The sequence below is a fragment of the Diabrotica virgifera genome, chromosome 4 (assembly GCF_917563875.1).
Source record: "Diabrotica virgifera virgifera chromosome 4, PGI_DIABVI_V3a".
Lineage (NCBI taxonomy): Eukaryota > Metazoa > Arthropoda > Insecta > Coleoptera > Chrysomelidae > Diabrotica > Diabrotica virgifera.
Genome location: NC_065446.1, coordinates 159,215,316 through 159,243,011, shown reverse-complemented (window position 1 = coordinate 159,243,011; position 27,696 = coordinate 159,215,316). Strand labels below are relative to the sequence as shown.

At 32.5% G+C, this 27,696-nt stretch overlaps 1 protein-coding gene and 1 long non-coding RNA gene across 2 annotated transcripts in view; one reads left to right on the top strand and one right to left on the bottom strand.

Annotated features, from left to right (window-relative positions):
- Positions 1–5,516: 5,516 nt before the first annotated feature.
- LOC126883989 (ras-related protein Rab-43) overlaps positions 5,517–27,696 on the bottom strand; it is a 31,729-nt gene continuing 9,549 nt past the window's right edge. Inside the window, exons 3-4 of the mRNA XM_050649761.1 lie at positions 13,644–13,746; positions 5,517–5,632 (exon numbers count right to left, since the gene is read on the bottom strand). Of these exons, the coding sequence (XP_050505718.1) occupies positions 5,556–5,632; positions 13,644–13,746 (180 nt within the window). The 3' untranslated portion in view covers positions 5,517–5,555. The remainder of the gene's footprint in view (positions 5,633–13,643; positions 13,747–27,696) is intronic.
- LOC126883991 (uncharacterized) lies at positions 10,108–11,711 on the top strand. The gene is made up of 2 exons (XR_007697795.1): positions 10,108–11,362; positions 11,407–11,711. It is a non-coding gene; the product is annotated as an uncharacterized LOC126883991 (long non-coding RNA).

The following is a 27,696-nucleotide window of genomic DNA, read 5'->3' as shown; positions in this document are numbered from 1 at the left end:
ATTTTATTTTGGATCTGAGGGCTCGTGTAAAGAGTCTTCGGAGAAGTGACCAAATGCTCAGAAAAATCTTTATCCCCAGATTCAGCTGCGTACCGCAACAGTGCTTGAAAATTACGATCATTATGAAGTGGTTGTTTATTCGCGGTGTGCAAGTACTTGGAAAGGGAAACGAGAAACGACCGTGCGCGAGTCGCGGAGAAATATTGCAACTATCTTAAATAATTCATATTGTCAATTGAAATTGTCAAATTGACGTATATTTCATACCTTCTGTCATTGACGCAGAAAAATTATATATTGCTCCACAATATTGATATGATATGCAATTATTTTATGAAGGTAAATTTAATTAATTGTATTTTGCTTGCAGTACTGCATTTTAATAACTAATTTTATTTACTATATACAATTGTTTACGTTTGCTAAACATAACCTGCATCTTATTTTTTCTTCTTATTATTTTTTTGGACTATGGCCTTGACAATTATCCAGCAACCAGGACTAATATAATTGGCCAATATAATTAAAAGTGCGAATAAAAGTACAGAGCGTAGAAATAGAGGTCGCTTTGCCGAACTTGCACGGTCCCAATACTCTGGTGTAATGTGGATCCGTCCCGAATCAGTTTTACCTCTTAAAGGTATACCTTGTTTGCTGCAAAAAATTATTCCTTTTACGATAGGGATTAGTTCACTAATCGCTTCTGATTTTATTTCTGAAAATCGCTAAAAGATCGTTTGCTTCTATTTCATAGATAATATTCTCTAAATGGCATGCGCCTTTAGCTGCTTTATCTACATGCTATGCTCATTGCCATGCTATGCTCATGCTTTCACCTAAATGAAACGAACTTTCTGTCAAGATATTGAATAATTTTCCTTATGTCATATATTATAATGTTCTTATAATGTTTTGTTGGGTGAGAAAGTAATGCCAATAGTACTGACTGAGAATCTGTCAAAATAGCAATTTTCTGAACCTGATTTTCTAAGCACCATTGCAGCGCTTTTGCTAATGCCTCGGCTGTAAAGGTAGAAGTAAAGTCCGCCACACGATGCAGCTGTGTATGACCAGTGGATGGTACATAAAAGGCAAAACCCGAGCTGTCCCTAGTCTTTGATCCGTCTGTGTATACTGCCACTTCATTATCCTGTGCTCCCAAAATGGATTTCAAGATCACATTATTTAAAGATGATAGATTTGAATAATAATTAATGTCTTAGATCTTATGATTTTTTTAAGATGTTGTTTTACTATTTTTAGGATGTTGCTATATCGCTCAAAAAGTATTCAAGGAAGTGAAATTTAAATGATTAGAACTTTCCATTGAAAGTTTTGAACAAATCATAAAAAGATTTCCCTCTCTGTATTTTAAGTTCATAAATTTTAATATCTCAACTTTTCGGGGGGGGGGGGGTTTGAACCCCCAAAACCCCCCTGGCTACGCCCGTGATGTCGTTGTCAAAATACAAAATATTAATGTCATTAATATTTTGTATTTTGACAACGACATCCGATGTGGACGTCGAAAAGTTTAGTAAAATAATTTTTTTAGTTAAATTGTGGCCTATTTCCCATTAGAATAGTTGATACTAACTGATAACACGGACGGTATCAAATTCGTTAATACTTTCCCTTACTCGGTCGGCAGGTAGGCACGTAGGTGTAGGTATACTTGCCAACAAATTATTTGATAAAACCGTATCCTAATCCTATCAGTTATTAAGTCATCTGTATTTTAGTAGCATCGTTAAATTTCGAGAGGTAAAGATACTGAATAGAAATAGAATAAAGAAATGAATTCGAAACAACAGAACCATCCCAGGACACAGTAGTAACAGGATCTCCAATAAGGCTATCCACCAATGAAATTAAGAAAGTATGTACCGAACTAAAAAACGGTAAAGCACCAGGACCTGGGGGGATTCCATCCGAGTTGATAAAAAACGGAACTCCAAGACTTTACGAGCACATAAGGAAACTACTACAAAGATGCATCGACAACAAAGAAGTCCCATAAGAATGGAAATTATCGTACCTATATGTCAGCAATATACAAAAAAGGAGATCGAAAACAATGTGATAACTACAGGTGTATTTCCGTTACACCAACAATCAGCAAGATATACGGAAGGATCTTAAAAAACCGAATAGAAGACGAATACAAGGAAATGGAGGCAGAAGAACAAGCACGATTTAGAGCCGGAAGATCTACAATTTACCACCTTTTTGCAATCACACAAGTCATGGAAAAGAAAACAGCGGTTAACCAAAAGATTCATTTTGTATATATTGATCTGAAAAAAGTATACGACAGTGTACCTTTGGTAAAGTTATGGGAGGCGATGAAGAATACGAATATAGACATAGAAACCAACAAAATAATTAAAAAATTTTATAACAACACGACCACGAGAATTAAACAAGGAAACAAACTCAGTGAAGGATTTCTGACAAATAAAGGGCTCAAACAAGGATGCTGCCTCTCTCCAACACTTTTTAAAATATATTTAGAACAAGCTCTTAAAAATTGGAAACGGAATTGCAAGAACATGGGACTCCCACTAAATGACCATGCACTATATACTCTTTGTTTCGCAGACGACCAAATACTAATAGCACAAGACTACGATGATATGTTACATGACAAGAAAGCTAATAGAGGAATACAGGAAATGGGGACTAGAGATCAACATAAGAAAAACCAAATATATGAATTCCGGTGGATCGCAGCAGGACTTGATACTAGAAGGAGGAGAAGCAATCAGTAAATGTAACGAATATAAATAACTGGGTATGAAAATCACGAATGATGGAACACTGGACGGAGCCATTTACGCTCCTAAACTCAGTACTCTGGGACAAGCAGATAAACAGCCAAAACAAGAAAAAGATCTATAACGCCGTAGTGAAAAGCATCATAACATACAGCTGCGAAGTATGGCCTATGAAGGAAAAAGCAAAAGGAATGTTAGAGGTCACCGAAATGGATTTCTGGAGAAGAGCTGCAAGAAGATCAAGAAGAGAACATGTCACCAATGAACCAATACGAGAAATAATGAAGGTCACACATACAATAAATGACGAAATCATTGAAATACAACTACGATGGTTTGGTCACGTACAAAGAATGCATGAAGACAGAATCCCAAAACAAATACAAAACTGGAAACCGCAAGGTAGAAGAAGAAGAGGTAGACCGAGGAAAAGTTGGCAGGCAGGAATAAACAAAGCCATGGATGAAAGAGGTCTGCAAGTAGACCAATGTGCGGACAGAGAGGAATGGCGAACGGGTATCGGAAGACGGAGAACGTTGTACACCGATAATATATATAAAGTAACTGAATAGCAGGTACAATAATTAAAAGTACAATAGATTATTTTCTGCCTGTACCGTAAACTTAACCACACCATTCAAATACAAATGACTTTGTATCTTGACGGGGAACTATACAACAAAGATGATTTGTCATATTCGTCAAAGTCATTAATAAAGAATTATTATCATCTAATGAGGCAAAGCATTATGTAAATGTAATAGTATAGATATGCCAGACAGCTTGTATATTAGTGCACCCTAATATTTATGTGCATATTTTGGCATTGGATCCGAGCTTGACATGTAACACCGTTGCCATATCCTCTATTTTTTCATACTATCACATTACATAAAGATGCACTAAAAAAATAGTTTTGAAACACCAATTAAGTAAAGTTTTTTATGTAGTTGCTTTCACCAATTTTGAAAAAATGTGAAAACGTTGAATTATCCACTTCCGTCTGTCTGTCCGTTCGTCTGTCTGTAAACTCAACTCCTGCGTCATTATACCAGGTAGAATGACAAATAAGGTGTCAAATGAAAGCTTATAATCCAAGGATGGTCCTAAAGGTGAGAAATTTGACCTAGGCTGTCTGTCCGTTTGACCGTGAATATAACTCCTCCGTCACTATACCAGGCAGAATACCAAGCCTCCAAACGTTAGAATGACGAAGGAGTTATATTCGCGGTCGGACGGACAGACAGACACAGCCTAGATCAAATTTCCCACCTTTAGTACCATCCTTGGATTATAAGCTTTCATTGGACACCTCATTTGTCATTCTACCTGGTATAATGACGGAGGAGTTAAATTCGCGGTCGGACGGACAGACAGCCTAGGTTAAATTTCTCACCTTTAGTACCATCCTACAAGGCGGACAGAAAATGCAGCTAATCATCTGCCTAAGATACAACTTTTACAAAATTCGTGCTTTCTGTTTTCTTCTTATTATTAGTGTTAAACGTTTTTATGGGTAATGCATAACTTATATTTAAAAAAAACTTATTGGTCTCAACTACATTCATACGTCAACGGTTTATAGCCTTGACGGTAACCCTTAACTTAACCTCTATTCGAAGATCTGCAGTTATAATGAGCTGCCGTTGCAAAAAAATAGACTTTAATCCAAATTGTAATGAAATACCACATTTGGCTAATACCATCCTGCTAGCTGTCTTATTTGTCTCGAATTGCATGCAGTAACATAGAACTTGATCATTTCTGTTTTATTGCATAGGTAATAATGTTTAGTTTCGTTTAAAAATAAGATTTCCAAAATTTCACTCCTCAAAACACCATAATAACTTAGAAGTACAAATGGAAAATCTTCTGTGTATTTAAATCATTTCAAACGATCGAAAAACGCGCGAACCCTATTAACGTCATATCATAATATTTTGTAATGACATTTCTCCTGCCTCATATAAAATTATATACCATTTTGTTTACTTTGGAGTTTAATACAGTTTTTGAAGAGATAGTATTGAATTGTGTGTATGTTTACTATGGAAAATAAAAGTAAATACTATAAGTGTTGTTTAGTACCATTGTGTTAAAGTACAACCATTAAAGTACCCCATAAAATATTAGATTACCAGTTGATAAGAAACGGCGTTTAATAAGTGGTTACATGCATGTTGAAAGGACAGACATTAAAGACATTTTAGTTCATTCTCAAGGTTTTCATGTATGTGAAAATAATTTTAATGTAAGTATTTAATGTTTGTTGTCTGCTTAATAGTCTATTTAATAAATCAAATGTATTTTGAACAAAAAGAAAACATAACTTTTTGTATATTTTGGTAGATGTACATTACAGATTGAATGATATGTACCTATAAAATATTTTTCTGGAACTGTTTTTGCTATAAAATTAAAATAAGACAATCATAATAATAAAGATTTATGTTCATAATGGGTAAGTTATCATACTGCCCTTTAGAAAAACTCTCTTCGCTCATTTTAAAAAAATTAACTTAAGAAAAACACTCAAATATTATGAAATACCTATATAGTTCACAGCAACTATCTAAAGATTTATAAAACTGAGATATACTATAAAATTAATATCAAACATAATGAATTAATGGCGCGGACCTCAAACATTATAATATGACGTCACGACCAATGAGGGCGCGTTTTAGGCTGGCTGTTATAATTTGAATTTTTTTCGATTTTAATCGTCTTTAGGGGCTAAACGAAAGACAAAAACAACTTTTTTCTTTGATATATATTTTAAATTATCTTCTGTTGTGATTTATAGCATTTTTTTGAATTTAAAACGCTATGTAAGTTCCGTATTCTCGACATGCCTAAAACACAACAATACATTATGACTGAAAGAAGGAGCTGAGAAATATATTAGTTCTCTGATTAAAAAATACCTACATTACCTTTTTAGCAATAATTACATAATATATTTGATTCTTGCAGCAAACTGTAAGTGTGCGCTGATAAAGGTAAAATAAGTTTAGGAAAAGTCAAAACAACAGATGTAAGTAAGTATATTTTATGCTTGATTTGTAATGTCAACAACATTTCTAGGCAATTTAATGATACAGATACATCTTTAGTTTATGACAGTTTTGTAGGCAACTGAAGAAGTGAATAGAAGAATGGACTGTACATCGTTTCCTTTTAAGTTCATTGACATCAGTGACATTTCTACGTCATCACAGTACAATAACTGCTAGAAATTCTTATAATTATTTTTATTATTTTGACTTGAACATATTTTTAATAAAGTTTAATTTATAGAAAAAATTAGTACTCAAAAAGAATGATTTACGTTAAATACCATTGACAAAGGGTAGGTACACCAAAAACTCAGTGGTCATTGTGAAGAATTTGTTCCTAATTCAATTCAGTGCTGTTAAGAAATATGAAATTGTTATATTGCATGTTACAGCGTGTGTTAGAGCCCTAAACTTAAATATTGCTACTGTTATCATCATTGCTCAAACTGTAAGAATAAAGAACTCTTCTTCTTCTTCAAGTGCCATCTCTGCGACGGGGGTCGGCAATCATCACAGTTAATATTTCACTGCATAATCAATTGGAGCAAGTTGTATCTCTCTCCACGTGTAATATGTCCGAGATAATCTAATTTTCTTGTTTTGATGGTATTTAAGATTTCCATTTCTTTATTCATCTTTCTCAGAACTTCTTTGTTTGTGACGTGTTCTGTCCTCCATAATTTTATATTTCTTCTGTCTCGATTGATTCTAATTATTTCATTGATGCCGCATTCAAGGTCCAAGCTTCCATTACATAAAACAGTCCAGAAAACGTAGCACCTAGCCAACCTAACTCTTAGTTCCAACTTCAAATCTCTTGTGCAGAGCACTTTTCTCATGTTGTTAAAATTTGCTCTAGCCTTTTCTATTCCGATTTTGATTTCCTGGCAGTAATCACCTGTGTAGTTAATCATTGTTCCAAGATATGCATATTGGTCTACTCGTTCGCATTGGTTCCGTTTATGAGATTCTCGTTAAAAACTCTCGAAAGAACACTTAAAACCACCTAAAGACTAGCTTAACCATACACTAGTAGTCATAGCCTTTCGTTGGTGTAGGCTTCGTTAAGGGTATATTGGAGCCAACGATGGACGACGATGTCCGGTTTGAACAATACATTAATTCTGGAATAAGATAATCATTTCATTTCATTTAACCGATTCAACCATATAGCCAAATTACCACGCGACGGTTTTAAAATTCCCGTCGAGCCGGTCACCTTATCCAGGTATCGGAACCCGTCTACTCCATCTGCGGTAGGAATTTTTCCACGTAAACGGAGTAGCCTTGCATCCGACTATACAATCCTTTTTCCTCTGACCGATATCGCTGAGACCGCCGAACACTTTTAGGATTCATCGCTATTCCTCTGGATCTCAAGAATTCCTCAGTGTCCCTTAGTCTCAGCGATACCTTCCTGAGCCCATAGCCACGACCATTGTGTTCTCGCCAACAACACCCCCCCCCCTGAACATTCAACCTGCCCAGAAGCTCTTCTATCACTAAGTTAAATAATAGAGGATTTAGCGGGTCCCCGTCTCACCCCTCGATTGATTTTTATATCCCCAGTCCATTGACCTCCGGATCCTATCGTAGTGGTCGTCGTGGAAATTTGCTTTTCAACGTACTGGATAAGTTGAGGCTCCATGCCTTGTCTCCTAAGCGCCCTCAGGTCAGACGCGTATGACACCGAGTCGAATACCTTCGACACCTCCAGCGAGATGACATTAAATCCCGCTCCTTTCAACCTAAAACAAGTCCACGCCAAAAGAACTTTACTGTTTGATCCACAACAGAAATTAAAATTGGTCAATTTCAGAAATCGAAAAATAAAAATAAACGTATTTTCAACTGATATTCTGGCTAATTTCCATTAAAGATAGTAAATAAAAGTAAAATTTTTCACGACAATCGCTTCCGAAATATTTTCATAATTTCCTATACTCTCTACTTTCCCGACAATTATAACTCTACGAAAATGTCAACATCAAAATTGGATGAGGTCAACGGTATTATAAGGAAATACCCTTTATATAATTGCCTACATAATTACCGTAGCATGTTAAAGGAGAGAATTATTATCTAAAATAATTATTAAAGACATCAATTCTTTTTGAATTTTGCTATTTTTAAACATTTGTCTTTGTAACTCAGTTTCTTACAACCATAGCTATGTTAATAGTACACGAGTCCTTCTTCTATTAGCTTCTTTAATTAAAAATATTTTTAATACAGTTTTAAATATAAAATCTCATTTTGGTACTGTGTCTTTTAGTCGTCAAACGTCTTAAATGTCTTTTAAGCGTTAGAACTTATACTATACTAATATGAGCCATAAAAAATAAGCAGTGATATTTCAAAATCACCGAATTAAATCGTAAAATTAATATCAAAAGTAGGTAATTAAGATCAATAATTTATATATGAATTCGAGTTCACTTAAGCGGTTTTTAACTCAATATTATTCAATATCACTTATGGCCTTTTTACTACGAAATAGGCTTACAACCTTCAAGATTTCTGACGTCAGAGCGTTGCCAAAACATTAGAATAGGACCCCAGTTTATATATCAAACAGTACTGACACTCTCGTCGGCGCCTTTGAAGTTTTTGAAGTCTCGTTTTGTGGAGGCAGCCATCTTGGTATCTGTCATCTGAAATGAAAAGTTACGACCGGACTGGCTCAATGAAAAATCTTTCTGTAATCAGAATTACTAAAAGCCCTTTTGTAGGGCTTAGGGTTAGAAATAGTTCAAATAAATTATCAAATTTTTGAATGATCTTAGTAGTTCCAACAACTTCAAGAGGCAACATATTAAAACGAATGTACAAGGTTAAACCAGCAGCAACTCTGGTACTACGCACCTGAGCTGCTAGTCAAACCTTCAAGATTGAAAACCCATTGAAAGTATGCAGAAGCGCAGTGAGTTCTGCGACTATTCATTTGAAGCTGTCAGCGCAGAAAAGGTGCGTGACTTCTTCAAGGTCGCAGAGTTTCATTACTGTTTGATATATATACTGGGATAGGACTTTTCATTATGGCCATGTTCCTCGTACAGTGATAAGTAGGCATCATTACTTGTCAGACGTATTTTTCTTTGTCCTTGTTTGCTGTACAAATAATATATAATTAATCATACAGAAGTAAAAACTTCGTTTGTATAATGGTATAAAAAAGTTTTATTAAAAAACATTAAAAGTCATCCAAAAGGATTTGCAAAACTTTTTCAATCTGCATCAGATCATCCTCAGTGCGTTCCGCTTAGTACATGAAACTAGCAACTTTTTGAAATAGATTACATCGATAATTATGGTTTACATAATAGTTGTATGAAATTTATAGCGACTCCAAGTCGATGTTAAAAGATTAAATGTGTTAGGAGTGCTCAAAGGGCAACATGGTTCCCTGCTCGATAGGAACATACAACTATTATGTAAACCATAATTATCGATGTAATTAATCTATTTCAAAAAGTTGCTAGTTTCATGTACTCAGCAGAACGCAATGAGGATGATCTGATCCAGATTGAAAACGTTTTGCAAATCCTTTTGGATGACTTTTAATGTTTTTTAATAAAACTTTTTTATACCATTATACAAACGAAGTTTTTACTTCTGTATGATTTTTTAATTATGGTATACAGCCAGCTACTGGGATTTTCCCATTGATTTTGTTTTAATATATAATTCTTTATTCTCATTAATGATATCATATCGATCGGTGCAAACTTTCGGCTCCAATGCTATTTAAATGGGATTCATTTTTTTCGAATCTTGAGAAAACTAATAAGTATTTTTGAAAAATTTAAACGCAGAATGAAAGATTACGTTATTACCGAGGACCGAAAGTCCCTGAAAACTTCTATCATGTTTATTTCAATAAGTTACAGGGGTGAAAATCTAAGAGAAAATTTAGTGTGATATTTAACATCAAATATCTCATTTAAAAGAAACTTTTTATTTATTCTAGGGGACTTTCTGTCCTCGGTAATAATTTAGCCCTTCATTCTGCAGTTAAATTTTTCAAAAATATTTATTAGTTTTTTTCAGGATTTGAAAAAAATTAACACCATGTCCGCGGTAATATTTTCCAAATCGAACATTCGCTATCTTTGTCATACAACGCACTCAGTCGAACAAAATGTGCTGACAAGAGGGCAAGACAGTGACAATTTTAGATATTTGACACGGCTTTAGGAATATTTTGAGTTGTTTATTAAATAATATTGATAGTGTATTTGTAATGTAAATAATTGATTTAAGACGTGGAATTAATAAAAAGTTATTTATTGTTTATTATTTATGGAACATCCCAAGCAGAGAATACACCAGGATATATTCTGTGATCCAAGTATTTTTTGTTAACCCAGAAGCAGTCGCGCCGTGAGAAAAATCTCACATTTGATCCGTTTCCCTGATAACTTAATGAACAATTTTGCAACATTGCTTTCCACTCGTAAGTGCCTCAAGGAGAATCGTAGTAACGCGTGGAAATTTTTTATGGCTTTGGTGAGAACCAATTAGCTTTAAAATTGTTAGAAATAGATGTTTTTAACATAAAAAGTAAATAAAAATATTATAAAATAGAATATAGAGTATATTATTATAATAGAGTATATTATTATTATAAAAAAATTTGCTAAAAATATTTTGCTAGTTGAGGCACTTTAGTCATTTAGTCATATCTTTATTTTTGAGTGTTAGTAATAAAAATAATAATAAAATACCTATGAACACATAATTTACATAAAAAAGCCAAAGCCTTTATTTATAAACAATATCGTGCTATACCTACAATATTTTACTAGTATTAAAAACTATTCAGTACATGTATCTTCCATTTTTAGGCTTAAAATATTGAACGATTTATTTTATCGATTAAACACTATGATAATAGGTATTGTTCTTAATTAATATATTTCGTCAAGTAACAAAAACCGATTTGCATCATTAAATAGAATAAAGAATTATAGAGATTATTTTTACAGTAAACAAGAACAAAGAAAAATATCCCCGACAAATAATGATGCCTAGCTTCTCACTGTACCAGAAACATGGCCATAATGAAAAGTCATATTCTAATGTGTTGACAATGCTGTGACGTCAGAAATATTGAATGACGTAAGCATATTTTTGTAGTAAAAAACTATATAAGAGAGCATTATCTAGACAACTGAAAGTTTATCATTACAAAGCATAATAAACTACTACAAACAATTCCATTTTGTTCGAACAATATCAATATTTTTCCATATTCTCAGAGTAAACAGTATTTTTCCAAAAAGCCATTCTAAAATTTCTAAAATCTAATATAAAATACCTAATATCCTTTCGTGACCTTTTAATATTTCTTTGAGTTTTTCCAAAAAAAAAAACAAAAAAAATATTTAAATGTAGAAATTAAAGGAGTAGTAATTATAAATGTGTATAAGAACGAAATGAAAGAATATACCGCGAGAACATTAAAAGATAGAAAAAATAGTAGGAAATATGGTTGATATTCACAGTGTATTTAAAATAATGAATGTTGTTCTGAAGCTATTTTAATATAATATTTTAAAATAATAAAGGAGTACAAAACTACCCACACTTTAAATGGACCAAAAACAAATAAAATCCGCAGGAACAAACTGGACGACGCTTGACAAGTTTGCCAGAGGTAATATACAGAGGATTGTAATCAGTTATTTTTCAAACACGAAATCTCCGCAGAAAACAAAATCATTTAGGCCCAAATTTCAAACATATAAATTATCAAAACAATTAAAATTTAGATTTCAAAAACTTGGCAGAAATAGCATGTTAACAGAGAAAGATGAAGTCACGAAATAAAGAACGGAATTTTTGAAAAAATTAGTACAGAAAGACAAAACAGTATATTATTTCGTATGCAAGTATGGTATGACTGTTTAGTTACTTCATCAAGACAAGCATTTTTGGATAGATTTCCTGTGATTGAAAATTTTTACAGTTATTTATATGACAGCTTCAAAAAAGTCTGAAATTATAGACTGGTTGAATTCAAAGAATATTCGTATCTAAGATTCGCTTCTCAAAGTGCAACTATTAGTAATTGTCAAGGAGCATCAGAAAAATCAGTACAAATACTTGTGTAATTAATAAACTTCGACCTTTGCCGGAAAATACTTAAAGTACGACCTTAAGCCCTAATGGGAACTTTTTATATTGATTTCCAGTCATAATTTCTACATTTTGTCCTTCGCTTCTAATAAAATTTCGTACAGAAGAATATGTATGTAAATTCGGTTTTGAAGTTAATATTCAAATAAAATTTAAACTTTTTTTTAAGTCAAGCTCAATTTTTTTTATCGAAATATATTTTTATTTTTCAGAATAATTTGTTTACTGTAAATTACTATTATAATGTATTTTTAAAATATCGTTTATTATAATTAAGGCCAGACAAAAATGTAATACGAAATATAAGATTTAAACTTAATTTAGTATTATAGACAAGTACACAATAACCGCCACGCAAGTAGACACACAGACACATTGAGCTAATACAGTCCTGGACCCTTCACTTGTTGCACTGTTTGGTTTTATGCCGAGAAGTAAACAGATTGATCCTACATTGAAAAAGTCTCTTGACGAAAAAGAAAAAGTATTAAGTTGGAGAACATCCGAGATGTCATGGAATAACCCAAAAATGTCTAGTGACTTCTAGAACGTCAGAAAAGGTATATAAACATAGATAATTGACAGTTTATAGAACAGTTGTATTTATTACAAACATTTGCTTATAAAGTTTATAGTTGTCATTGTGTTAAAGTTGTAAAAGTTATAAAGTATTGTAACATTATTAATGTTTGAATAGAGTTATTTTAAATAAGTTATTTTAAAGCAGAGTAGTAATACTATTGTAACTTCACAAGAGGCGACAAATTATGATTATATCAATTATCAATGATTATGACAGTCACATGACATGGCAGAAGTAAAAGTCACATGTGAAAACGGGCCGGATTAGCCCATAAGGAATCTACGTCAAAAGGACGCGGAAAAAAGGACGCGCGACAAAAGGACGCGGAAAAAAGGACGCGCGACAAAAAGACGCCTATGAAATAAGGACGCGCGACAAAAGGACGCGTATCAAAAATGTAAATGTAGCATGGATATTTATGTACTTATGTAATAGAAAAACTTAAATTCTACCGAAATCTCCCAGTTGCTTATTATATTACAGCAATAATTAGGATTTACTTTCTTCCAAGAAGGTGATAGTAAATCTTGACTCGGTCGTTTACTCGATATACAACAATAACGAGGGTATAATACATCGGGCAGACTGCAATTGCGCGCAGCGGTCAGGGAAAGGAGGAAGACCTAACCCTTCGGTCCTAACTTAACTTTCGGGTATTAGAGTGAGAGAGGTATTTGACCACAGGTCCATTTTTGGTACGCGTCCTTTTGCCGCGCGTCCTTATTTCCTAGGCGTCTTTTTGTCACGCGTCCTTTTGTCCGTGTCCTTTTGTCGCGCGTCCTTTTTTCCGCGTCCTTTTGACGGTACACCGCCCATAAGTATAGAAATTAGGTACCCGTGCGTCTACTAGCGTGGCGAGTAGTGTATAAATATCACATGAAAGCAATTATTAATTAGCGTTGTCAAGTTAATGTCAATCCTTGATTCACGTAAAGGTATAGCATGTATTTAATTTATGCTGAAATAATACTGATTACTCCAAAATTAATATCCGATAATAAAATTAACAATAAATAATACAGTTATTCATTAAGGCACCTGGATAGAACTAAAAATTTTAGAAATTAAAAAACTACAGTAAACCTTTTGTACAACTGCTACATTTTGAAATTGATCTACTTTCCCCCAGTCTAATTGTATCTTCATCATCATCATCTTGTATAAGTAAACCATTGTCATGTCGTCTCTGAAATTAAAATTTCATGCTAATGATCAGAAATAACTATAACAGCTGATAGTCTAAGATCCGAATCAAAGCCGACCTTCACCCATCTGTTTTCCGGATGAAGCATTTTTTTATTAAATTTCATACATAGACAAATATTACTTGCATGGGTTGCCTAGTCATAGCTAACCTTAAGGGGGGGCGTAGGGTCTGAAATCGACATTTCAAGCACATATTTGTGAATTTGTTTTGAAAGTATAGTAGAATTATTTTATTTTTAAATTAAATAAGCATATTCAACTCCTAAAGTACGGAGGACAAGATCTAACTAAACAACTATTAAAACTAATACAAAAAAATAATAGAAGAAAACAGAATACCACAAGAATGGAGATCAAGCATCCTAATACCTCTCTTCAAAAACGGAGACAAAGCGGATCCGGAGAATTACAGAGGAATTAACTTATTAAACACAACATTAAAATTAACAACCAAAGTGATAACAAACAAACTGAATGAAATTATAACATTAGCAGGAAAACAACAAGATTTAGTTCGGGAAGATCATGCACTGACGCTATATTTATAATGAGGCAAGTTCAAGAAAAATCGTTAGAATACAAAAAACTGGCATATATATGTTTCGTTTAAAAAAGCGTTTGACAGGGTCAAATTAAAGGACGTTATGCATTTGTTATACTCAAGAGAGGTACCTCTAGGAATAATTAAAACAATCGAAAACATCTACCAGAACAACACAATAAAAGTAAAAGTAGAAGATGGACTAACTGACCCAATTGAAGCTGGCAATGGGATAAGACAGGGGATTCCTCGAGTTCTTTATTGTTCAACCTGATCATGGATGAAATAATAAAAGAATGTAAGAACTAAAAAAGGATACCAATTGAGAGAAAAACAACTGAAAATAATCTGCTATGTAGACGACGCAATACTAATCTCTCAAATTGAAGATGATTTACAACGTATGCTGTACCAATTTAATATAATCGCCAGAAAATTTAACAAGTTAATTTCTCCAAAAAAGACAAAATGCATGGTTATAACAGGAAATTCAATAAGATGTAAATTGGAGATGGAGGGTCAGATAATAGAACAAGTGATGGAGTTTAAATATCTAGGCATCACACTATCTAGCTACGGAAGGCCCGAAACAGAAGTGGAAGATCAAGTGAATAGAGCAAACAGAGTCGCAGATATCCTGAATGATACAATATGGAGAAATAAAAATATCGGAAAGGAAATGAAAGGCAGACTTTACAAAACAGTCATCAGACCAATAATTACATACGCGGCAGAAACACGACCCGACACAGAGAGGACAAAAAGATTGCTCGAAACAGCGGACCCGTCGAAAAATCGATGGTAAGACTCTATGGGACAGAGCTAGAAGTGCAGATAAGCAAGGTGGACAACATTAATAACTGGGTAAGAAACAGAAGAATAGAGAATGGAATGACCACATAAGTCGAATGACAACAAATAGAGTAGTACGGACAGCGAGAGACGGTGTCCCAATAGGAAGTCAGTGGGAAGACCACGAAAACGATGGAAAGACAACTTACTAGAGGCACATTGAAAAAACAGACAGTCATGTCTATACAAAAAGAAGAAGAAGAAGAAGAAGAAGTACAATTCATAGAATATTAAAAAAAAAATTCGAGGAAAAATATTGAAAAATAAGCCAACGGTGGCAAATTTTTAAAGACACCTCAAAAAACAATGGATTTTGCTGTGAACATCAGAACTCATCATTAGATCATGGTAAACAAAAAATTCAAAAAGATTTTATTAGCTTATGAGGTTCTTGAGGTAACGCTGGCGAGTTTATTTAGATTTATCGATTTTTTACTTTTTGGTATCACTCAGAAGTCAAAACAACGAATTGATTTGCAAAAAAAGCCAAAATCAACATATATTTATTATTGTTAAACAAAAAATATGCATAAAAAATATCTCGATAGCGTTACCTCAAGAAACGTCTAAAGAAAATATATACAAAATTCCAGGTGAATCGGTCAAGTAGTTTTTGAGTTACAATGTCTACCGCCTTTGAAAAAAGCAGTTTTGAGGAAAACGCGTTTAAAGTTTTGTCAACTTTTATTTTCAATTTCTTTTTTGTCTGTTAAATCGTAAAGTGATGCACACCGGAATATGTTTTTGAATCGCGGAGTAATTTACAAAAGAGATGGGAACATGTTGACCATTGTTCACTACGTTCAAGCGCGCTGGCGCGAACCTGCTGCAGGGCGAGTCGAAGGTAGGGACATTCAACTCTCTCTCCCTACCTCCGACTCGCTTTGCAGCAGATTAGCACCAGCGCGCTTGAGCGTAGTGAGAAACGTTCAACATCTGTTTCCATTCTTTTTATAAATTACTCCGCGATTCAAAAACATATTCCGGTGTACATCACTTTACGATTTGACAGACAAAAAAAAATTGAAAATAAAAGTTGACAAAACTTTAAACGCGTTTTTCTCAAAACTGCCTTTTTCAAAGGCGGTAGACATTGTAACAAAAAAAACTACTTGACCGATCCATCTGGAATGCATATACAGTACGCCCCTGTATGGATAACTAACATTATTTTCAGTTATTTCAATTCTGATAACTATTATTAATTTTACGAAAAAAAAGTGATTCTTAATAAAAAGTTCTGGATGGTCTAAAACCTAAAATACAACCATATTTATCAAATTTTATCAATTTTATACGAGGTTTGTCAAAAAAGATAAATTTAGATCAAAAGTAAAGTAGCTTTATAGTTCAGAATATTTCAATTAGAAGAATGTAATTACATACTGAAACATATAGTATAAGAGCTGTGAGACATTTTTGAGTAGGTATTTTAGGCAACCTGAAAATTTTTCAGGTGACTCTTCTATGATAGCCTAATACAAAAATGCCGGTCTGGCTGGAGGGTAGCGGTTATTTTCCCCAAAAATCCCCCCCAAATTTAAAAAAAGAGTAAAAATTTTTTTACAAAAAAATATCATTGATATGACTTGAAAGTAAATTTAAATATTCAAATATAAAGAAAATAAACAGACAAGGCGATTTGAAAGCGATTTTAACTCTGCAAGATACTTGCATGGGCGCCCCAGGATTATTTTCAGGGGGTGCATCTGAACTTCAGAAGATTTCATCTGAATCTGTACATACTATTAATGAGTATAAAATATACAATTATACATGCATACCTATGTACATTCCTTCCGGACAGGGAGGTGCAATTGTTATTTTGGCAGGGTATTTTTTAATTTTAAATATAAATATTCTAAAAAAGACACGTTTTTTTTGGTGACATTATCCAATTGCCATGTGATCAAACAAATTACGCGTGCATATAAATGAAACCACTATAGGTAAGCAGCAGTGTGAGAAAGAGCTTATACCGATAGCTGTTTGCGTCCTCTGTTGTAGCTGAGCGAGTCCGTTCGCTCGAGAAAAATCACATAACCTGGCGATATCCATGTTGTTGTTTCTCGAAACGTTAGAGTAATTATTATATATTATAGTTTTTCAAGTAACTTTTTCTTAATTAAAGAAAAATAATACGTACTATACAATAGATTTTGCAAATATGATAGAAAAAGACAAATTTATTATTATAAATATATAGGTAGAAAAGTATAAAACTATAAACTAAATTAATTCTGTGTCCGAATCTTGTACTTCTTCTTCAAATTTCTAATCGGAGCTTAAATGTTCATTCTCATCTTCTTCGTCAGACTCTCCTCGAGACTCAGATTCCTCTTCTACATGATCTGTAAATACTTGTAATATGTATTTAGAATTAATTAAAAATAATCTGTGATTAATTAATTAAGTTGCTACGTATTCTCTGTCCTTTTATACAGAGTCGAAGCCTGGACAATCACGGGCGCATCTGAAGAAAGACTTGCCATTGTTGAGATGTGGTGTTATCGAATAATGTAAAAAATATCATGCACACAACACTTAACACACAGGGAAACATTAAGAAAGATGAAAAAGGCAAAATAAGAAATACTCAACACTATGAAGGAAAGAAAAATGAGCTAAAATAAATATACATTCTCTTCTTCTTCATCAGACTCCCCTCGATACTTAGATTCTTCTACCTGATCTGTAAATAGTTGTAATATGTATTTAGAATTAATGAAAAATTAATTAGTGGTTAATTGATTGAGTTGCTACGTATTCTTACTTATATAACCAATGCTTAATACTTTTCCTTATATAACCAATCACATCACGTTTTTTATTTCTTAGTATATGACCAAAGTAGCTCATGTTTCTTTCCTTCATAGTGTTGAGTATTTCTTTTGCCTTTTTCATCTTTCTTAATGTTTCCGTGTTTGTTACGTATTCGATAACTCCACATCTCAACAACGGTAAGTCTTTCTTCAGATGAGCATGTGATTGTCCAGGCTTCGACTCCGTATAAAAGGACGGAGAATACGTAGCAACTAAACTAATTAATGATACAACTATTTACAGATCATGTAGAAGAGGAATCTGAGTCTCGAGGGGAGTCTGACGAAGAGGAAGAGAATGAATATTAAGGCTCAGATGAGGAGTTTGAAGAAGAAGTACAAGACTCGGCCACAGAAATAATTTAGTTTATAGTTTTATACTTTTCTACCTATATATTTATAATAATAAATTTGTCTTTTTCTATCATATTTGAAAAGTCTATTGTAAAATACGTATTATTTTTCTTTAATTAAGAAAAAGTTACTTAAAAAACTATAATATATAATAATTACTCTAACGTTTCGAGAAACAACAACATGGATATGGCCAGGTTATGTGATTTTTCTCCTGCGAACGGACTCGCTCAGCTACAACAGAGGACGCAAACAGCTATCGGTATACGATCTTTCTCACACTGCTGCTGACCTATAGCGCTTTTCATTTATATTCACGCGTAATTTTTTTGATCACCTGACAATTGGAAAATTTCACCAAAAAAAAACCTGTCTTTTTTAGAATATTTATTTTTATTATTAAAAAATACCCTGTCAAATAACAATTGCACCTCCCTGTCCGGAAGGAATGTACATACATAGCTATGCATGTATAGTTGTATATTATATACTTCTTAATAGTATGTACAGATTCAGATGAAATCTTCTGAAGCAGATGCATCCCCTGAAAATAATCCTGGGGCGCCCATGCAAGTATCTTGCAGAGTTAAAATCGCCCTTAAATCGCATGGCCTGTTTATTTTCTTTATATTTGAATATATAAATTTACTTTAAAGTCACGTCAATGATATTTTTTGTAATAACAATTTTTACCCTTTTGTTTAACTTTGGGGGGGATTTTTGGGGAAAATAACCGCTACCCTCCAGCCAGACCGGCATTTTTGTATTAGGCTATCATGGAATAGTCAGCTGAAAAATTTTCAGGTTGCCTAAAATACCTCCTCAAAAATGTCTCACAGCTCTTGGACCAATAGTTTTTAATTCTAAATAACTTTTCATAATAACAATTTTCGATATTATGAAAAATAAACGTATTTTACTCTTGAGCGAAATTCATATTTTTTGGCATACCTCGTATAAAATTGATAAAATTTGACATAAGATGGTTGTATTTTAGGTTTTAGACCATGCAGAACTTTTTATTAAGAATCACTTTTTTTCGTAAAATTAATAATAAGAGTTATCTGAATTGAAATAACTAAAAATAATGTTAGTTATCCATAATTTTTCAAAAAAAAAATTCAATTAGAAGGATGTAATTGCATACTAGAATATAGTTTTTAATTCCAAACAACTTTTCATAATAGCAATTTTCAATATTGTGAAAATAAAGCTACTTTACTCTTAAGTGAAATTCAAACTTTTTGACATACCTCGTATAATATTCAAAAAATTTGATATTTGATGGTTAAATCTTAGGTTTTGGGTCATGCAGAGCTTTTTATGAAGAATAACTTTTTTTCGTAAAATTAATAATAAAAAAGTTTTCCATATGGATACAACTTACAGGGACATACTGTATATTTTCTTTAGATATTTCATGAGATAGGCTGTCGCGATATTTTTTGTTTTAAGGCTGTATGACAATATGCATTTTCTTGTATCATTTTTAATATCGTTTCTGATATTAGAAAGTTATATACATTTTCTTGTATCGTTTCTTGTACGTACATTTTTGTGCCCTGTATGACACTATGCAAGTTCTTGTATCGAAAATTGTATGGAATTCGGCATGTGATTGGTCGAAATTCTGTGTCACGTTACATTGGTATTGTAGTACTGCGTCTACAGCTGATTTTAAGGATTTTATAAAATTTATAAACTTTATAAATTTAACATTTTAATGTTAACCAGAATTTTTACGTTGACTCTGAGGTTGATTATTTGTGTTTTTATTTTGTTTTGATATTTGTGCTAAATATGTGCATCAGAATTATCTTCAGTTTAATCCAAATTAGGAATTATTGTATTTTCCTCTATTAAAAAATTATGCATCACAATGAAAGCCAAAGTTATAGTTGGTTATAGTTTCAGCTTTACTAGGAACTAAATATATGGTTATTAGTAGAACAGTATTGTACTGGACTACGTAGTAAATATATTAAGTATCAATAAAATATTTATAAATAATACCTACAAAAACACAAATAAATTCATCAAGACATAAATCATATGATCCGATTTTCAGCCGCGATTATGACATTTAGATGTTTTACCAGCAGCTTATACGTTTTTGCTGTTTGCGCAGAAATTGGCGCAGTTCTTGCACAAGAATCTGTGTCTGGCACAAATTCTTGTATCGTTTCTGATATCGTTTCTTGTATCTGTGTATGACACTATACATTTTTTTGACATATCAGAAACGATATTAGAAACGATACAAGAGAATGCATAGTGTCATACAACCTTTATGCTTATTTTTTGTTTAACAATAATAAATATGTCAGTTTTCACCCTTTTTGCAAAAAAATCCGTTGTTTTGACTTCTGAGTGATAACAAAAAGTCAACAATCGTTAAAACTAAAAAAATTCGAGAGCGTTATCTCGAGAAGAGGTAAAAAAGTGGCAAGATAATAACATATTTTTGAATTTTTTGTTTAACATGATCCAATGATGATTTGTGTCGTCCACCGCAAAATCCATTGTTTTTTGAGGTGTCTTCAAAAATTTGCCACCGTTGGCTTATTTTTCAATATTTTTCCTTGAATTTTTTTTATATTCTATGAATGGTACTGAATATGCTTGTTTAATGTAAAAATAAAATAATTCTACCACACTTTAAAAAAATTCACAAAAATGTGCTTGTAATGTTGATTTCAAACCCTACGCTCCTCCCTAAGGATACCTATGACAAGATTTTGATAGGCAACCCATGCAAGTAATATTTGTCTATGTATGAAATTTAATAACAAAAATGTTTAATCCGGAAAGCAGATGAGTGAAGGTCGACCTAGATTCGGATCCCGTATATAAACAATGCCCGTACTACAAAAAAATATTTATTATAATAATATATTAGGTCTGTTCCTTTGTTTTCAAGTGTAACACTTTCGAGTGTAGATAAGTGTATGTAGATTACACTGGCCAGTGTCAAACGAAAATCATCGGTGTGCCACTAAACAAAGGAAAGTTCTAGTTGTAGTTCAGTGTAGTCAATCTTTGAGTTAGAATCCATGGAAATAAGGCAAAAATAGACCATGTTCGGGACACTGACCCAGCCAGGTTGCAAATGGGTTTTTTTGGGTACTATACATCTATCATAATACCGTATAATACATTATGAATACAAAAATGCCCGTCACTTGTGGGAAACATACAGGGTGTATCATTAAGAATGTCCAATCTCTGAGTTGTAGATTCTAGATCTCAAAATATTAAGATTTAACCCAAATCACTATAAAATATGGCTCCTTACCGAGTTACAGGGTGTTTTATTTAAAGATTTAAAACCTATTTTTACCCAGTACTTTAAAACTATTTGACGTATCCTTATCATACTTGGCAGAAAGTGTGGCTACTATACACCCTATTAAATTGTGATGAATAAACGTTTCTAGCTACTACGAGAGGCGTACGACAGTGGATAGTGAATGGTTGACCCTTCCCAAATTCTACGCCACTGGGGGAATTACTATTTTAGCGCAATTTTTCGATTCTCCAATACTTTCTATGTAAATAATATACTCTTGATTGATAACGATAAAGTCATTAGTTTTCGAGATATTTGAAGTCAAATATGAAACGGCACAGTTATTTTGATTAATATATTTTTGAGGTTATACTTCTTTACCGGCGATATGAGGGTGAATTTTTATATGTTAAAACCTATAATCCCGGCGCATGCGCATTATAACTTTGTTCTGATTGGATGTTCAAATGACATGTCAAAAATTATTCAATGTGGCGGCTGTGGCACAGCTATAGTTTGATTATTTATGGTTGTTGCGTTTTAACATTTGTGTGAAAAGAAACAACAAACAAAAGTTAGTTAATAGTTATACTGCCTTTTTAAATAGTTTTCATATACCTATATTTTTGGACTTTTGGACTATTTTGGACAAGGAAAACATTCTAATTTGGTAAGTAGTTTTTATTATAATCATATTGTAATTATACATTTGGATTAGGTTGAAATACAGTAGAGCGTCGATTATCCGAACTAATTGGGGGACATAAGTGTTCGGAAAACCGATTTGTTCGGATAATCGAACTACAATATATTGATACATATTTATAGTCATATATATTTATCCACAAGTGAATAAAAGCCATATTTATATACCTACATATTTATTTATATCTTGATAATGACAACTAGCAACTAAACAAAAAAGTGCACTCTTTGCAACAACATAATTATTTTTGAATACAATATTGAAGAAAATTGAAGATATTTTAAGCGTCAATTACTAACGCTTGCTCGGTATTCGAGTGCGGGACGCGGGAGTCGATAGTTCGAATAAGCGGTCGTTCGGTTGATCGACGTTCGGATAATCGACGCTCTACTGTACATTTATTTTCTTAAGAATGGGGATTTTAGAGAGAAATCCCAAATTAGGTCCGATTTTTATTTTTAAATTATGATTTTTTGGCGTAGATTTATTTATCTAGTAGGTATGTAATGCTTTGATTTACATACTTAATTTGATTACCAACAAAAGTTCTACCAATCTTCATCTAATATATTGTTTTCTTACTGTTTTGTTATATTTTAATATTTTCTTCCACAAAATTTAAACTACATAATTTAATTATATTCAAAACAACTGTCAAACAGTAAAACGTTCAGTTACCCTATTTTTCCACATGACAAATAATGTGGAATTGGACGAGTGAGTCTAGGCTTCGATTACGAATCAAAGCGTCCCGAAATTCACGGGTTCGATTCCCGATGCAAAGTTTTTATTTTTTTATTTTTTTATGCATTTTATGATTGTAAGTATATTTGTTATATAATTTTTTTTTTCAGAAAATGCGTATTTAAAATTTTTGCCAACAATTATTATCGTTCAGAAATCATTTTTTCTTTGTGGCATTTTTCAATGTGTTTGTGTGCGTTTTATTCTTTTATTTTTTTAAATTTTTGGTATTGTCTTAAAAATCACATAATATGTAGTAAAAGTATAACTTCTTACGTGCGTACAAAGTACACACACATTATTTTTTTTTTCTCTGATTCTGGCCTTGGTTTAGAACTAGAACCTTTAGCCACGTAATTGTATAACTTATCACTAACTTAGGTGTAATGTATAGTGTGTGTGTTGAGTAAGTGTCTTGTTACTTTGCAAATTCGACGTCATTGTCTTTGCAAAGACTAATTTAGATTAATATATTGTGTAGCTTCATTTTTAACTTCAAATATCTCGAAAACTAATGATTTTATCGTTACGAATGAAGAGTATATTATTTACATAAAAAGTATTGGAAAATCTAAAAGTTACACTAAAATAGCTATTCCGTCAGTGGCGTAGAATTTGGAAAGGGTCAACCAGTCAATTTCCCCTATCGTACACCTCTGGTGGTAGTCAGAAAGGATTATTTAACATAATTTAGTAGGATGTACAGTACCTACGCTTTCTACCAAGTATGATAAGGCTACGTCAAATGGTTTTAAAGTACTGAGTACAAATAGTTTTTAAATATTAATCATATCGGTGGCGCCCAAAACCACGACAGCCAAAATCCCGACAGCCAAAATCCCGACGGCCAAAACACCGACCGCCAGAATCCCGACACGCCAGAATCCCGACACGCCAGAATCCCGACAGGCCAAAATCCCGACAGGCCAAAATCCCACCATGCAACAATCCTCGCATAAGCAAAAAATCCCGACCACTACATTTTGAACATTTATCGTTTCCTTTTCAAATGCAATACCAAATCATATTATAGAGTATTGAAATTGAAAAATTAATTACTTACTAATCAGTACGGGTACTAATTATTATGTATTTTAAAAGAAAAAATCATTAAACACTTCATTTTATAATATAAAAGCTATACTTACTGAAATGGAAGGTTGTAAGTGACATGATAATATCATCTATTATATGAAAGTAAACTTGAATTCAGGATTGGATTATACATATATTATTGGACTATATATTGAAAAAAAAAATAATTTAATTCATTTACCCATGTTAGAAATTTTATTTAGAAAATTAGTTCATATTAAATGGTAAATACTTTTGTTTAGTAACAAAAAATAAAAAACAGATCGCCCAAAAAACCAGAAATAAATGTAATTATATGTTAAAAAGGAACTTATCAAACCTGTCGGGATTCTGGCGTGTCGGTATTTTGACCGTCGGGATTTTGGCTGTCGGGATTTGAGGGTAGACCCTAATCATGAATCATATCATAAATTAATCAAAATAACTGTGTCGTTTCATGTTCAACTTCAAATATCTCGAAAAATAATGACTTTAGCGTTACCAATGAAGATTATTTACATAGAAAGTATTCCAGAATGGAAAAATTGTGCTAAAATAGTAATTCCCCCAGTGATGTAGAATTTGGGAAGGTCCAACCATCCACTATCCCCTATCGTACGCCTCTGGTAGTAGCCAGAAACGTTTATTTATCAGAATTTAACAGGGTGTATAGTAGCCACACTTTCTGCCAAGTATGATAAGGATACGTCAAATAGTTTTAACGTACTGGGTAAAAATAATTTTTAAATAAAACACACTGTAACTCGGTAAGGAGCCATATTGTATTTAACTGAATTGGGTTAAATCTTAATATTTTGAGGTCTAGAATCTAAAACTCAGAGATTGGACATTCTTAATGATACACCCTGTATAATCGTTATTAACAATTAAGGGACAAAAATGATAAGTTTTTTGGTTGAAAGCGCTACAGCTAAAAATTGGGTAATTTAATATATTATTTTACAGTATTGATCTTTTAGTAGCAGAGGTGTAACCGGGATGATCCTAAGGGAGGGGGGTTACAACTACTTGATGGTCTCTGGGGGATATGGAATAGTAATGGTGTTAAACGTATAGAGCTCAAAGTACATCCAAAAGGTGGGGGGGTTATAACCCCCAAAACCGCCCCCTAGTTACGCCTATGTTTAGTAGATGAACAAAGGTTTAAAATGGCAGATTTTGAATTTTAGTTTGATCATTTATTTTTGTTGTTTCGGAAATTGTGAAAATTCCGAAAATTTAAAATTGGCTTTAATCCTTGCAAAAATAAACCTAGGGCTTTGATTTTGCACGAAATGTTGAGTCAAGTAGTGTCCTTATGCACAAAAAATTTTAAGATGATTCATCAATTAGTTTAAATTTTATTAAATTTGTTTATCCCACGGAGCTTTTTTTTGGAATGTTATTGCTCAGAAAATAATAATGATACATATATTCTGCGGCTACCACATGAAAGAAGAAGACTTGTATTTTCAATATGTTAAAAATAATAAAAAGATCACTCATTTTACAATTGCAAAAACATTTTACTAAAGTAGAGTAATCTTTGGCTTATAAATATAATTTGAATAACTTTGTTAATATTGACTGTAGACTAAATCCACCTTGATATTTGAAAAACTGGTATTTTTACACGAATTTTCACAAAAAAAAACAATTTCACCTAGATCAATTAGGGTCAAAGTTAGCCACTTTTTTTATTTAATTCACAGCTACTTTGTTTATAATAAGTAAGCAACCTAACTAGCGCCATTTTGAATTTTAAGGTTTATAGTTTGAGTCAACTTTGAACTTCCACAGAGCGTCAGTAAAGCTTTAAAAATGAAGTCCTAAGAATCGGGGCCGGTAGAGAACGATTATAAAATCCCCGAATGACATTGGCGGTAACAGCTACCGTGACCTCCATATTCGAAGGCTGCTAGGACGACACTGAGCAATGCAGCCAGGTGGAATGAGAGAGAGGGAGAGTTGATGTATAAGGCAGTGTTGCCAGATTTCTCCCAGCGCGTCGCACTCTTTCTCAGCGGCATAGTGAACCTTATTTTACGAATTTTTTAGAATATTAAAATCACTCTATAAATCATAGCATGACAAGCTAAGAGATATAATTATCATTACTTCAATACAGTCCTAAAGATGTTAATTGGGGCTCCACTATTTATAATCAAGATAATAAACCAAAAACAAACCAAGCGAACATTTAGTGCTGTCGCCAGGGGGGTACAAAGGCCTCCTTTATTTAGAGGGACTTACCCAAGTTGTTTATGTATTTTTATTATGTCGATAAGATTGTTATAAACAAATAATTTGCAGAATTACATAACAGCGACTTTTCACAAAATAAAACATTTCTTTGTATTTTTTGGGTCATTGTAAGCAAAAAATGTTTTTTTCAATAAACAAGTATTTTCGTAGGATGCATAGGTTTCGAGATAAACGCGGTTGAACTTTAAAAAAATCGAAAAATTGCAATTTTTAAACACAAATAACTTTTGATTAAAAAATAAAATAGCAATTCTGCTTACAGCATTTGAAAGTTCCAATCAAATTATACCGATTTGGATTATTTGCATTGCTAAAAATTATTTTTTTTATTGCTAAACAAAGCTATAAACACATAGTGCTTGAGTGATGTTTTCAATGCATCTCTCATTTAAAATCGAACGAGTAGGTACAAGTGCAAGAGCCTGCAAAAAGGTAATTTCTACGTAGCATGCGTTAAAACGCATGCATTGGGTACGCGTCAAAACGCTCAAACACTATTTGTTTATAGCTTTGTTTAACAACAAAAAATGCAACTAATCAAAACCGATATAATTTGACTTTAACTTTCAAATGCAGTAAGCAGAATTGCTATTTTACTTTTTAATCAAAAGTTATTCGGGTTCAATAATTACAATTTTTCGATTTTTTGAAAGTTCAACCGCGTTTATCTCGAAAACTATGCATCCTACGAAAAAACTTATAAGAACATTTTTTGCTTAGAATAACCAGTTTAGGACAATGCGGGAGAAGGGCACAAGAGAAATTTGAATGGAAGGACATAGCCCAGACAGGCAAGACCCATCCAGGGTTATAATGCTAAAAGAAGAAGAAGAAGACCAAAAACAATACAAAAAATTACTTCTTCTAGGTTTCTAAATTACTTGGATTTGTCATAATAAATTGTAAGTATTTTGTAAGATCCATATGGGAATTCTGTTGTGTAATTTGGTCAACCTACTTTTAATGTCATATTAACACATTAGACGCTTTCATAATAATTCGATTATGCATAAAAAATAATTTAAAAAAAAATTAAAGAAGAATGTTGCAGTTTTTACTGTGGAACTCGGAGAACATCATTCAGAAAAAAAAAATTAAAAAAAAATATATTATAAAAAATTACTAAAAAAATATACAAAAATAATTATTTATTAGTAGAATTGTTTATTAGAGATTAATATTAGTATTAGTTTTAGGATAAGATACGAAAAAGGACTAATAAAATAAAAAATAATAAAATTGGCAAATGGATTTAGTGTCCGCAGTCATATAAACCCAAACAA